General features: G+C 44.4%; 1 protein-coding gene across 1 annotated transcript; it reads right to left on the bottom strand.

The window, feature by feature from the left end:
• Positions 1-234: 234 nt before the first annotated feature.
• LOC110492682 (aerolysin-like protein) lies at positions 235-4751 on the bottom strand. The gene is made up of 4 exons (XM_090203923.1): positions 4554-4751; positions 4177-4207; positions 1512-2039; positions 235-1219 (listed from the first exon to the last, which is right to left on the bottom strand). The coding sequence occupies exons 3-4, from the start codon at positions 1992-1994 to the stop codon at positions 770-772; spliced, it is 933 nt and encodes a 310-aa protein (XP_090060049.1). The 5' UTR covers positions 1995-2039; positions 4177-4207; positions 4554-4751; the 3' UTR covers positions 235-769.
• Between the last annotated feature and the right edge of the window lie 9502 nt (positions 4752-14253).

Raw genomic sequence — 14253 nt, 5'->3', positions numbered from 1 at the left:
ACTACATGATTCCATATGTGTTAGTTCATAGTTTTGATGTCTTCACTATTATTCTGCAATGTAGAAAATAGTCAAAATAAAGAAAAACCCTTGAATGAGTAGGTGTTCTAAAACTTTTGACCGGTAGTGTATGTGGTAACATGTCATGGAACACAAAGGCACCGTATTGTAGGAATGACCCACCTGTTGTTAAACCCTCTGCTGAGACAGAAAGAAAGAGCTGAGTCAACTGGGTTGAATTAGAATCACTCAAAGTGTATCATAATAACAGAAAGAGCTGAGTCAACTGGGTTGAATTAGAATCACTCACAGTTTATCATAATAACAGAAAGAGCTGAGTCAACTGGGTTGAATTAGAATCACTCAAAGTTTATCATAATAACAGAAAGAGCTGAGTCAACTGGGTTGAATTAGAATCACTCAAAGTGTATCATAATAACAGAAAGAGCTGAGTCAACTGGGTTGAATTAGAATCACTCAAAGTTTATCATAATAACAGAAAGAGCTGAGTCAACTGGGTTGAATTAGAATCACTCAAAGTTTATCATAATAACAGAAAGAGCTGAGTCAACTGGGTTGAATTAGAATCACTCAAAGTTTATCATAATAACAGAAAGAGCTGAGTCAACTGGGTTGAATTAGAATCACTCAAAGTTTATCATAATAACAGAAAGAGCTGAGTCAACTGGGTTGAATTAGAATCACTCAAAGTTTATCATAATAACAGAAAAGGCACACAAATAATTAGTTAATTCTATCACTGTACTTATTATCTCTCCTTTGTGGATACCCTCGCTGAAGTGTAAGTCACACCAGTGTAGACGCCATTGGATGGGAAGACCAGCTGACTGCCATTCATGCAGGTGACTTTCACTTTGGCCTCGTAGTCGAGGTCGATATTTGCTCTCCCCACTGTGATCTCAACATCCATGGTCTTCCCTGGCGGGATCTTCAGGTTGATGGTATCCGATTCTGTTATGGTCTCTGTCTTCTGCAGGCTGGTGGAATGCTCCACTCCCACGGTCAAGCTGAACCCTGATGTCACCTCGACCAGATCAGGGATCCCTGCTTTGACGGACACATTCAAGGTGGACTCTATCTTGTTGCTGACAGACCAGGAGGAAGTCTTGGTCAGTGTCTTGCTGTATGAAATTGACTCTTCTTGAACCAATGAGGTGTCATTGTGGTGAGACAGAGATTTCACATATTCTGGGCTCACCTAAAATAAACACACACACACAGACACACACACAAATATACAAATTGTTCAGACAAGACAAAGACAATTTAAGAGATAGTCATCAGTGAGGAACTGATCAATTGTTTTTTAGAAAGCCAACAATAATAACTAATGTGTCTGTATGTGTGTCTGACTGTCCTAGAAATTAGATGCCTGATGAATGTCGACCCCCATATTGGATTACATGTTTTAAAGTGGACAGCCCCCTTAATGTTAGAGCATCGGTAGAGTTTTCCTGAGCCTGTCTACACACATCTATAAAAGATCTCACCTGGGGTTTGAAGAGAGACAGGGTGGGATACTTCATGTCGGTCAGCACGGACGACTTGATGGTGTTGATGAAGAGGAAGCCCATGCAGTCAATGTCTGAGCCATACCTGCCCTGCAGCCCCAGGCAGATTCCAGACCCCACATCTATGGTGTACTCAGTCTTCAGTCCCCAGCTGGTCATTTTTTCAAAGAACTCCCGGTTCTCACTCGTCGTGAACTTGATGGCACCCAGACGTGTGCCGGCGCCGTTGCCCCACAGTGACAGCTTGGTGATGCGCTCGCCGAGTTTGAACTCAAACTCTTTGAAAGTGTTAGCATCTCCAAAAGTTGCTACTTTCCCGTCGGTAAGCTCCGCCCGCACAGCTTTCACCTGCCAGCCTTCCACCGCCACTCCGATCTTCTTGAGGGTGGCACCGTTGTTCATGCCGTGGAATTCAAATGGACTGCCTCCTTGACCACCTATTAGATCCAGTGTGGTTGCCATGTTGAGGGTGTGTGCGTGTGCGCGCGCGTGCGTGCGTCAAGTAACCTAAAAAATACACATTTGTACATACTGTAACTCTAAGCTCCAACTCAAAGGAGATCTGATTCAGACCTTCAAAGCACCAAAAGGAAATTAAAGATATAAGGTATAAGATATAAGGATCAAACGATAACCAAGGGATATAATGACTCATGGTTGGAATTAGAGGTCAAGCAACATACTGTATCAGTCTAATGCAGGGCTCATCAACCTTGTTCCTGGAGAGCTACCCTCCTGTAGGTTCACACCAGGGTTCTCCAACCCTGATCATGGAAAGCTACCCTCCTGTAGGTTCACTACAAACCCAGTGGTAACTAATCTGATTCAGCTTGTCAAACAGTTAATTATTAGAATCAGGTGGACTAGATTGAGATTGGAATAAAAAAATACAGGACGGTAGCTCTGGTCTAGGGTGAGTAAATTGCTGCACAATCCTCAGGTCACTGAGAATTACACATTCTTAAATTGCTCCTAACTCCTCCTTGTCCTCCACCCTCCTCTGATTTTTACATCTGTATTCATCCGGAATCTATCACACCCATTCCTTCCTCCTCAGCTAGGAACCTCAGAGTCTCCATGGAGTCCCTCTCCTTCTCCCAGCACCTCCCCACTCTACCTCCTGCTGTTTCTCCTGATCAACACCATGGAGTCCCTCTCCTACTCTCAGCACCTCCCCACTACCTCCTGCTGTTTCTTCCTGATCAACACCATGGAGTCCCTCTCCTACTCCCAGCACCTCCCACTCTACCTCCTGCTGTTTCTTCCTGATCAACACCATGGAGTCCCTCTCCTACTCCCAGCACCTCCCCACTACCTCCTGCTGTTTCTTCCTGATCAACACCATGGAGTCCCTCTCCTTCTCCCAGCACCTCCCACTCTACATCCTGCTGTTTCTCCTGATCAACACCATGGAGTCCCTCTCCTACTCCCAGCACCTCCCCACTCCACCTCCTGCTGTTTCTTCCTGATCAACACCATGGAGTCCCTCTCCTACTCCCAGCACCTCCCACTCTACATCCTGCTGTTTCTTCCTGATCAACACCATGGAGTCTCTCTCCTACTCCCAGCACCTCCCCACTCTACCTCCTGCTGTTTCTTCCTGATCAACACCATGGAGTCCCTCTCCTACTCCCAGCACCTCCCACTCTACCTCCTCCTGTTTCTTCCTGATCAACACCATGGAGTCCCTCTCCTACTCCCAGCACCTCCCCACTCTACCTCCTGCTGTTTCTTCCTGATCAACACCATGGAGTCCCTCTCCTACTCCCAGCACCTCCCCACTCTACCTCCTGCTGTTTCTTCCTGATCAACACCATGGAGTCCCTCTCCTACTCCCAGCATCTCCCACTCTACCTCCTCCTGTTTCTTCCTGATCAACACCATGGAGTCCCTCTCCTTCTCCCAGCACCTCCCACTCTACATCCTGCTGTTTCTCCTGATCAACACCATGGAGTCCCTCTCCTACTCCCAGCACCTCCCCACTCCACCTCCTGCTGTTTCTTCCTGATCAACACCATGGAGTCCCTCTCCTACTCCCAGCACCTCCCACTCTACATCCTGCTGTTTCTTCCTGATCAACACCATGGAGTCCCTCTCCTACTCCCAGCACCTCCCCACTCTACCTCCTGCTGTTTCTTCCTGATCAACACCATGGAGTCCCTCTCCTACTCCCAGCACCTCCCACTCTACCTCCTCCTGTTTCTTCCTGATCAACACCATGGAGTCCCTCTCCTACTCCCAGCACCTCCCCACTCTACCTCCTGCTGTTTCTTCCTGATCAACACCATGGAGTCCCTCTCCTACTCCCAGCACCTCCCCACTCTACCTCCTGCTGTTTCTTCCTGATCAACACCATGGAGTCCCTCTCCTACTCCCAGCATCTCCCACTCTACCTCCTCCTGTTTCTTCCTGATCAACTTGGTGACTTGTGTAATGAAACATATTGTTGTGTAAGTGAGCACATCTATGCATTTTAAAATTAATTCTGATGTTGCTATAATTACAAATTATCATGAATAATGATGAGTATGAATGTAATAGATGCTACATCAGAATATGATAACCTGCCCTATGATGTTGAGTATGAATGTAATGTAATAGATACCACTTCGGAATATGAGGTGTTTTTGGTGCTGTAACTCACCTCTCCAAACAAAGTTTCTTCTTTTAAATATCTGAAAGAGTAAAGATTTAATTGAATTAACATTTAACAATATTCTTTAAGACAGGCTGCACTGTTCACAGGTATTCAATAATATATTATAATATAACTTACAAACAAACTTACGAACGAACGGACAGACTGATCTGTAGTCCCCTCCCCAATTTCATCGTAGGGGACAACAAACCCATACCATATTTGTTTAACTAGACTATATAACTGATTAAGCAACTGTTTCAGAATATAGGAAGCATATGTTCCCTGAAAGTCTTGATCATTTGTTGGTCAAAATAAAAACATAGCTTTCAAATATTTCCTCATATAGCAAGATGAGTTATTTAGAGACGTTGTGTACTTACATAGAATGATATGCAGGCCTCAGTGTTAAGGATGACTATAGATGATCTTGATGAAAGAAAACTGATTGGTCTGATTCAATACGCAATAAAGTTGTTTAATAAGAGTCAAGACTCTGAGTGAAGTTCAAAGACGCAACAGCGGAATATGTGTCTCTGGAGTGGAGAGGCACTCTTTCATATAGCAGCCAAACTCCTCCCACGCCCATAAAATGATGTACATCAGAATTTCCACAGAACCTTTCACCCTGAATAAACATTGTATTGTGCTTATCATGACAGATGTGTTTGGTGAACATTCAAACCCAGGGACACCTGAAGTCCATATTAAATGATTAATTCTATATTATCACTTTTTGTTTTCTTTTGTTCTACTGTATTATTGATTGCATGTTTTGTTTATTCCATGTGCAACTCTGTGTTGTTGTATGTGTCGAAATGCTACGCTTTATCTTGGCCAGGTCGCAGTTGCAAATGAGAACTTGTTCTCAACTAGCCTACCTGGTTAAATAAAGGTGAAATAAAAAAAAAATAAAAAAATATTTTTAAAATTGGCTAACCGAGCTATCTGCATTGTGTCCCACCACCCACCAACCCTCTTTTTACGCTTCTGCTACTCTCTGTTCATCATATATGCATAGTCACTTTAACCATACCTACATGTACATACTACCTCAATAAGCCTAACTAACCCGTGTCTGTATTTAGTGATGGGGTCAAATTGGGGTCACATTAGGGGCTGCACCAAATGTTTGATGTATTATAATAATTTATTATTAATATAAGGTATAGTATTAATAGAAGGGGAGGGGCTATGGGACCCCTCCTCCTCTACATGTATAGGGTCCTAGATTACAGATTAACAATATATATATATATATATATATATATATATATATATAATATATATATTAATTCTAAAGATTTAGAATTGTTTCACAGTCTTTAAGTCTGTGCCTCTTATAAATAACTGGGGGGAAAAGCATTTCAAAGATAAACAAAGAGCCCTGCAGGGAGTAGAAGAGATAAGAGGATAGTCAGACATACCTCTGTAAATCAACTTGGGGGAGTGGCTTTTACTCCTGAGGCCTTAGAAAACACTGGAACTATTGTATTTCTTGCAAGTTTGTATAGCTGTGTATGTATGGGCTTGGTCTGAGGAGTAGCAGGTATTGACATCGCAGGAGGTTGACTACAAGCATGATAAAAGCAACTTGTTCTTTTCCTATGGGGCAGAACTCAGGAGAGACATCAGTTTTATGTGTGATGTTTGATCTTTGACTTCTGTCACCAGCTGTATATTGATTAATATTGTTATGATTCATAAGTGCACATGAGTGCACATGAGTTTCAGCAATGCCTCCTTTCTCCTTGGTGGTCTTAACATCCATTATCTCAGCAACAGTTTGGTTATGTCCTGACTCCATGCTGCTATTCATGAAGATGTCAGCTAGCTAATGTTAGCTAAACATGCTGAAACTTCAATAGCTAGCAAGCTTATTTGTTGGACATCGTCAAAAAAATATTTCAATGGCTACCTCATTCGTGCAAATAGCTACACTGTGTGGCTAAATACATTTTTTGTTGTTGCAACTGCAGCCTAAAATTATAAACTTTGTGAGAAAAACCTTAAATTGTTCCTCAGCTAGAAATTTAACAATCTCTCATGCCACCATCTTGAGTGCACTGCTCTACACACACTATATACCCCATCATGTCAAAGTGAAATTTTGTTTGTAGACCATTTCAGAATTGAACAGAAAATTAAAAGCAAAAATGTGCTGAATGAAATACCATAATAAGCTGCATTTACTCATTCTGTGTTAAACAATGCTGGTTAACATGATTTTTGAATTACTACCCCATCTCTGTATCCCACACATACAATTATCTGTTGAGTAGTGAATTTCAAGCACAGATTCAACCATAAAGACCAGGGACGTTTTCCAATGCCTCTCAAAGAAGGGCATTGATTGGTAGATGTGTAAAAATACAAAAAAATCAGAAGGTGAATATCCTTTTGAGCATAGTGAAGTTAATAATTAAGCGTTGGATGGTGTATCAATAAACCCAGTCACTACAAAGTAACAGGTGTCCTTCCTAACTTACTTTCTGGAGAGGAAGGAAACTGCTCAGGGATTTTTTTTTTTATCAATCTGGTGACACAGGGAGCTATTGAAAGCACAGGGGAGAGAGAGTCTGAAGGGAGAGATTGAGATGGGGGAGTTCGGGGTGAATGACCCACCAAACCATGGTGGTCTGGGGGGTGGCTAGCCATGGAGAGTTCACTGCCAGCCATGGAAACCACTCACTCGCACAACTCAACAAGTGAGTATGAGCATAAAAGTGACTTCAACATGAGAATTGAAGGCTGACAAAAGTTATTGATTAACATTACTTATGAACAACATCCATCCATGTTTTTTGGGGGGGGTTGAATAGTATCAGACCTACAGTAACCATTGCAGTGAAAGAACATTCCACGGAAAGTGAATGGATAGAGTAGCCCAATGTGTTAGCCAGGTTACTAAACATTTTTCTAGTATCAGTGGCTAGATGAGAAGTGTAGACAGCCGAAAACTGTGGGTAGGTAGCTAAACTTCTCCATCGCTCTCTCTCTCTTCCCTCCATCTCGGTGGTAAGCTAACTAATATTGACAGAGATGAGACATTACATGAAACAGATGGCTCTGAAAATAAGATCTAGCCTGTCATCACCAGCCCCAAACATTTGCAACCATCCAATCTGTTGTAATTCTTCCTATGCCACGTTATGTTAAATTACCCAGTGACCCTCTACTCTGACTGTAGCCTCAGCTTGACGAGTTAAAACATGCACTGAGGAACTAGCTAGGAGTTATTTTGCCGACGCCCCAGTCTCCCATTTTTGCTGATTCTGTCTCTGTCTCTCTCTCTCTCTCTCTCTCTCTCTCCCCCTCTCTCTCCACTCTCCCTCTCCTCCCACCATCTCTCTCTCTATCTGTCTATCTATCTATCTATCTATCTATCTATCTATCTATCTATCTATCTATCTATCTATCGCTCTCTCTCTCTCTCTCTCTCTGAAGGATATATGTGTCTCTAATATGGTCATACATTTGGCAGGAGGTTAGGAAGTGCAGCGTGTGGGCAGCGTTTCCAATAGCCTGTCTTCTCTTGAGAGCCAGGTCTGTCTACGGCGGCCTTTCTCAATAGCAAGGCTATGCTCACTGAGTCTGTAGATAGTCAAAGCTTTCCTTAAGTTTGGGTCAGCCACAGTGGTGAGGTATTCTGCCACTGTGTACTCTCTGTTTAGGGCCCAATAGTATTCTAGTTTGCTCAGTTTTTTTTGTTAATTCTTTCCAATGTGTCAAGTAATTATCTTTTTTGTTTTCTCATGATTTGGTTGGGTCTAATTGTGTTGCTGTCCTGGGGCTCTGTGGGGTGTGTTTGTGTTTGTGAACAGAGCCCCAGGACCAGCTTGCGTAGGGGACTCTTCTCCAGGTTCATCTCTCTGTAGGTGATGGCTTTTGTTATGGAAGGTTTGGGAATCACTTCCTTTTAGTTGGTTGTAGAATTTAACAGCTCTTATCTGGATTTTGATAATTAGCGGCTATCGGCCTAATTCTGCTCTGCGTGCATTATTTGGTGTTTTACGTTGTACACAGAGGATATTTTTGCAGAATTGTGAATACAGAGTCTCATTTTGGTGTTTGTCCCATTTTGTGAATTCTTGGATAATGAGCGGGCACCAGACCTCACAACCTTAAAGGGCAATGTGTTCTATAACTGATTCAAGTATTTTTTTCCAGATCCTAATTAGTATGTCAATTTTTATGTTCCTTTTGATTTCATAGAATTCCCTTCTTGCCTTGTCTCTCAGATCATTCACAGCTTTGTGGAAGTTACCTTTGGCGCTGATGTTTAGGCCAAGGTATGTATACTTTTTTATGTGTTCTAGAGCAATGGTGTCTAGAAGGAATGTGTATTTGTGTTCCTGGCGCTTTAACCTTTTTTGGAATACCATTATTTTTGTCTTACTGAGATTTACTGTCAGGACCCAGGTCTGGCAGAATATCTAGGTGCTGCTGTAGGTCCTCCTTGGTTGGTGACAGAATCACCAGATCATCAGCAAACAGTAGACATTTGACTTTAGATTCTATTAGGGTGAGGCCGGGTGCTGCAGACTTTTCTAGTGCCCTAGCCAATTCGTTGATATATATGTTGAAGAGGGTGGAGCTTAAGCTGCATCCCTGTCTCATCAAACGGCCCTGTGGGAAGAAATGTGTGTGTTTTTTGCCTATTTTAACCGTGCACTTGTTGTTTGTGTACATGGATTTTATCATGTCGTATGTTCTTCCCCCAAAACCACTTTCCATCAGTTTGTATAGCAGACCCTCATGCCAAATTGGGTCGAAGGCTTTTTTGAAATCAACAATGCATGCGACAGCTTTGCCTTTGCCTTTGTCTGTTTGTTTGTTTGTCAATTAGGGTGTGCAGGGTGAATGTGGTCTGCCTTATGATAATTTGGTAAAAAGCCAATTTGACATTTACTCAGTACATTGTTTTCACTGTTGTTAATGAAAATGCAGAGAATTTTCCCAAGGTTGCTGTTGACGCATATCCCACGGTAGTTATTGAAGTCACATTTGTCTCCACTTTTGTGGATTGGGGTGATCAGTCCTTGGTTCCAAATATTGGGGAAGATGCCAGAGCTAAGGATGAAGTTAAAGAGTTTTAGTACAGCCAATTGGAATTTGTTGTCTGTATATTTTATCATTTCATTGAGGATACCATCAAGACCACAGGCCTTTTTGGGTTGAAGGATTTTTATTTTATCCGGTAGTTCATTCAAGGTAATTGGAGAATCCAGTGGGTTCTGGTAGTCTTTAATAGTTGATTCTAAGATTTGTATTTTATCATGTATATGTTTTTGCTGTTTGTTTTTTGTTATAGACCCAAAAAGATTGGAGAAGTGGTTTAACCATACATCTCAATTCTGGATAGATAATTCTTAATGTTGTTGTTTGTTTAGTGTTTTCCAATTTTCCCAGAAGTTGTTTGAGTCTATGGTTTCTTCAATTACGTTGAGCTGATTTTTGACATGCTGTGCCTTCTTTTTCCATAGTGTATTTCTGTATTGTTTTAGTGATTCACCATAGTGAAGGCTTAGACTCAGGTTTTCTGGGTCTCTATGTTTTTGGTTGGACAGGTTTCTCCATTTATTTCTTAGGTTTTTGCATTCTTCATCAAACCATTTGTCATTGTTGTTCATTTTCTTGGGTTTTCTATTTGAGCTTTTTTTTATATTTGATAAGGAAGCTGAGAGGCACAATATAATGTTTAGGTTTTCTACTGCCAGGTTTACACTTTCACTATTACAGTGAAACATTTTGTCCAGGAAATGTTCTAGAAAGGATTGAATTTGTTGTTGCCCAATTGTTTTTTGGCATTTATAGCATTTCTTAATATTACTCAGTTTCTTAGGCTTTGATGCCTAATGATTGAGTATTGCTCTGTTCAAGTAGAGTGTGATTTTGCTGTGGTCTGATAAGTGCACATTTTGAGTATTCCTTATTTGTTAAGTTCTAAAACGGAGCACAGAAAAACGGAACCAGTAGCCGTGCTGCTTTTACTGTTGTTTTATTTCTTTACTTACCTACACATACACACACCTTTTTTTCGCACTATTGGGTAGAGCCTGTAAGTAAGCATTTCACTGTAAGGTCTATCTACACCTGTTGTATTCGGCGCACATGACAAATAAACTTTGATCAAGTTTTCAGTTTTTTTGTATTTTTTCTTGTTTGTTTCACAATAAAAAATATTTAGCATCTTCAAAGTGGTAGGCATGTTGTGTAAATCAAATGATACAAACCCCCCAAAATACATTTTAATTCCAGGTTGTAAGGCAACAAACTAGGAAAAATGCCAAGGGGGTGAATACTTTCGCAAGCCACTTTACTAGGAACACGCATAACCACCAAACCAGACAGGCAAATTCAGGGCAGCTAAGACAACCCAAGCCAAGGACAAATCGCCTTAAATCTACAGTCTTATACAATAACATTTAATGTGATAGACCATATGACTGGACAGGAAGTAGAATGCATCAACTGAATGTTAAATGTGTTTCCTGTCAGCTATTTTAATTGTCTGTATTGTCTACTTGTTGAATGTTTGTGAAGTCTTGATTTGTGGTTGTTTGTAATGTCTCGTTAATTGGTGTTGGACTCCATGAAGATTAGTACAGAGAGAGAGAGACAGACACACATGGACGCTACATGTCAAAGAGGGAGTGCTGATCTGGCAGAGCCCGACATGCCCCAACATCAACATAACAATACAACATAACAATAAACACTAGTCTCCAAGTCGATACCTCCAACCCCACTTCACCCCAAAATAACTGTGGTCAACCCCAGAAATCTTCAGTTTCAAACTCTTACAATTTTTTTGAAACAGAGCACTTTTGGATTAGATTCCAAAATAGGGCCACTGTTTGTTTTAATCAATCTGGTGACACAGGGAGCTACTGAAAGCACAGGGGGGAGAGCGTCTGGTGGGAGAGATTAAGATCGGGGAGTTCGGGGTGAATGATCCACCAAACCATGGTGGTCTGGGGGGTGGCTGGCCATGGAGAGTTCACTGCCAGCCATGGAAACCACTCACTCGCACAACTCAACAAGTGAGTATGAGCATAAAAGTGACTTTGTCACGACTCCGACCGAAGGACGGAGAGGTCTAAATGCCATTACAGTGGGGTTCAGCTACCCACTACCTCTCATTGCTACGGCAGTGGAATCCTTTCAGGGAGCGCAAAATTGGATCTCAGGAGCGCGTATAGCCTGGTGCGTATTCGTATTCGGAAGGGAGAGGAGTGGAAAACCGCATTTAGTACCACATCGGGCCACTATGAGTACTGCGTCATGCCGTATGGGTTAAAAAATGCTCCAGCCATTTTTCAATCCTTTGTAGACGATATTCTCAGGGACTTGCACGGGCAGGGAGTGGTTGTTTATATCGATGACATTCTGATCTACTCAGCCACTCGCTGTGTCTCTGGTACGCAAGGTGCTTGGTAGACTGCTGGAGCATGACCTATACGTCAAGGCTGAGAAGTGTGTGTTCTCCAAACGAACCATCTCCTTTCTGGGTTATCGCATTTCCACCTCGGGGGTGGTGATGGAGGGTGACCGCATTAAGGCCGTGCGTAATTGGCCGACTCCGAACAAGGTAAAAGAGATGCAGCGGTTTTGGGGCTTTGCCAACTACTACCGGAGGTTTATCCGGGGTTTTGGCCAGATAGCGGCTCCCATTACCTCACTGTTGAAGGGGGGCCCAGTGCAGTTGCGGTGGTCAGCAGAGGCGGACAGAGCTTTCAACAAGTTGAAGGCGCTGTTCACGGACGCACCCGTGTTGGCGCATCCGGACCCCTCTCTAGCATTCATAGTGGAGGTGGACGCGTCCGAGGCTGGGATGGGTGCCGTGCTATCACAGCGCTCGGGTACGCCACCAAAACTCCGCCCCTGCGCTTTCTTCTCGAGTAAGCTCAGCCCAGCGGAGCGTAACTATGATGTGGGGGACCGGGAGTTGTTAGCGGTGGTCAGGGCTCTGAAGGTGTGGAGACACTGGCTTGAGGGGGCTAAGCACCCCTTTCTCATCTGGACCGACCACCAAAATGTGGAGTATATTCAGGCAGCTAGGAGACTGAACCCGCGGCAGGCAAGGTGGGCCATGTTTTTCACTCGATTCCGGTTCACTTTATCATATAGACCGGGCTCCCAGAACGTGAAGGCGGACGTACTGTCCCTCCTTTACGACACGGAGGATAGGTCCACCGAACCTACTCCCATCCTTCCGGCCTCAAAGCTGATGGCACCGGTGCTATGGGAGGTGGACTAGGGCATTGAGCGGGCGTTACGGGCTGAACCCGCGCCTCCTCAGTGTCCGGCGGGGCGGAGGTACGTGCCGCTTGGTGTTCGGGACCAACTGATTCGGTGGGCTCACGTCCTACCCTCCTTGGGTCACCCTGGGGTGAGGAGGACAGTGGGGAGCCTTCGGGGGAGGTATTGGTGGCCTACCTTGGCTAGGGACGTTAAGGTTTATGTCTCCTCCTGTTCGGTATGCACCCAGAGTAAGGCTCCTAGGCACCTTCCTAGAGGGAAGTTACAACCCCTCCCCGTTCCACAACGGCCATGGTCACATCTATCCATAGATTTCCTGACCGACCTTCCCCCGTCTCAGGGTAACACCACGGTTCTGGTGATTGTGGATCGGTTCTCTAAGTCCTGCCGTCTCCTCCCGTTGCCCGGTATCCCAACAGCCCTACAGACTGCGGAGGCATTATTCACCCACGTCTTCCGGCACTACGGGGTGCCGGAGGACATCGTTTCTGATCGGGGCCCCCAGTTCACGTCCCGAGTATGGAGGGCGTTCATGGAGCGTCTGGGGGTCTCGGTCAGCCTGACCTCCGGTTATCACCCCGAAAGTAATGGGCAGGTGGAGAGAGTAAACCAGGAGGTGGGTAGGTTTCTGCGGTCGTACTGCCAGGACCGGCCAGGGGAGTGGGCGAGATACATCCCCTGGGCTGAAATGGACCAGAACTCACTACGTCGCTCCTCTACTAATGTGTCCCCCTTTCAGTGTGTGTTGGGGTACCAGCCGGTCCTGGCACCGTGGCATCCGAGCCAGACCGAGGCTCCTGCGGTGGAGGAATGGGTGCAGCGCTCCAAAGAGACCTGGAGGGCCGTCCAGGAATCCCTTCAACAGGCTAGTGGACGGCAGAAAAGGAGTGCTGACCGCCACCGCAGTGAGGCAACCGTGTTTGTACCAGGGGAAGGGTCTGGCTCTCGACCCGAAACCTGCCCCTCCGCGTGCCCTGCCGGAAGCTTGGGCCGCAGTGTGTAGGGCCGTTCAAAGTCCTGAGGAGAATAAACGAGGTGTGTTATCGATTACAACTCCCTTCCTATTATCGTATTAACTTCTCGTTTCATGTGTCTCTCCTCAGGCCGGTGGTAGCTGGTCCCCTATAGGACGGTGAGGTGCTGGAGGTCCCTCCTCCCTCTCTGGACATCGAGGGGTCCCCGGCGAATACGATACGGGCCATTCTGGACTCGAGACGCCGGGTAAGGGGCCTGCAGTACCTCGTGGACTGGGAGGGGTACAGTCCGGAGGAGAGGTGCTGGGTACCCACTACACTCAGACCGTTACAGACTTCAACATGAGAATTGAAGGCTGACAAAAGTTATTGATTAACATTACTTATGAAAAACATCCATCCATGTTTTTTGGGGGGGTTGAATAGTATCAGACCTACAGTAACCATTGCAGTGAAAGAACATTCCACGGAAAGTGAATGGATAGAGTAGCCCAATGTGTTAGCCAGGTTACTAAACGTTTTTCCAGTATCAGTGGCTAGATGAGAAGTGTAGACAGCCGAAAACTGTGGGTAGGGAGCTAAACTTCTCCATCGCTCTCTCTCTCTTCCCTCCATCTCGGTGGTAAGCTAACTAATATTGACAGAGATGAGACATTACATGAAACAGATGGCTCTGAAAATAAGATCTAGCCTGTCATCACCAGCCCCAACCATTTGCATTTACAACCATCCAATCTGTTGTAATTCTTCCTATGCCACGTTATGTTAAATTACCCAGTGACCCTCTACTCTGACTGTAGCCTCAGCTTGACGAGTTAGAACATGCACTGAGGAACTTGCTAGG

Source organism: Oncorhynchus mykiss, chromosome 16 (assembly GCF_057628025.1).
Source record: "Oncorhynchus mykiss isolate SJ-2025 chromosome 16, ASM5762802v1, whole genome shotgun sequence".
Taxonomy (NCBI): Eukaryota; Metazoa; Chordata; class Actinopteri; order Salmoniformes; family Salmonidae; genus Oncorhynchus; species Oncorhynchus mykiss.
This window is presented reverse-complemented; position numbering and strand designations above follow the sequence as displayed.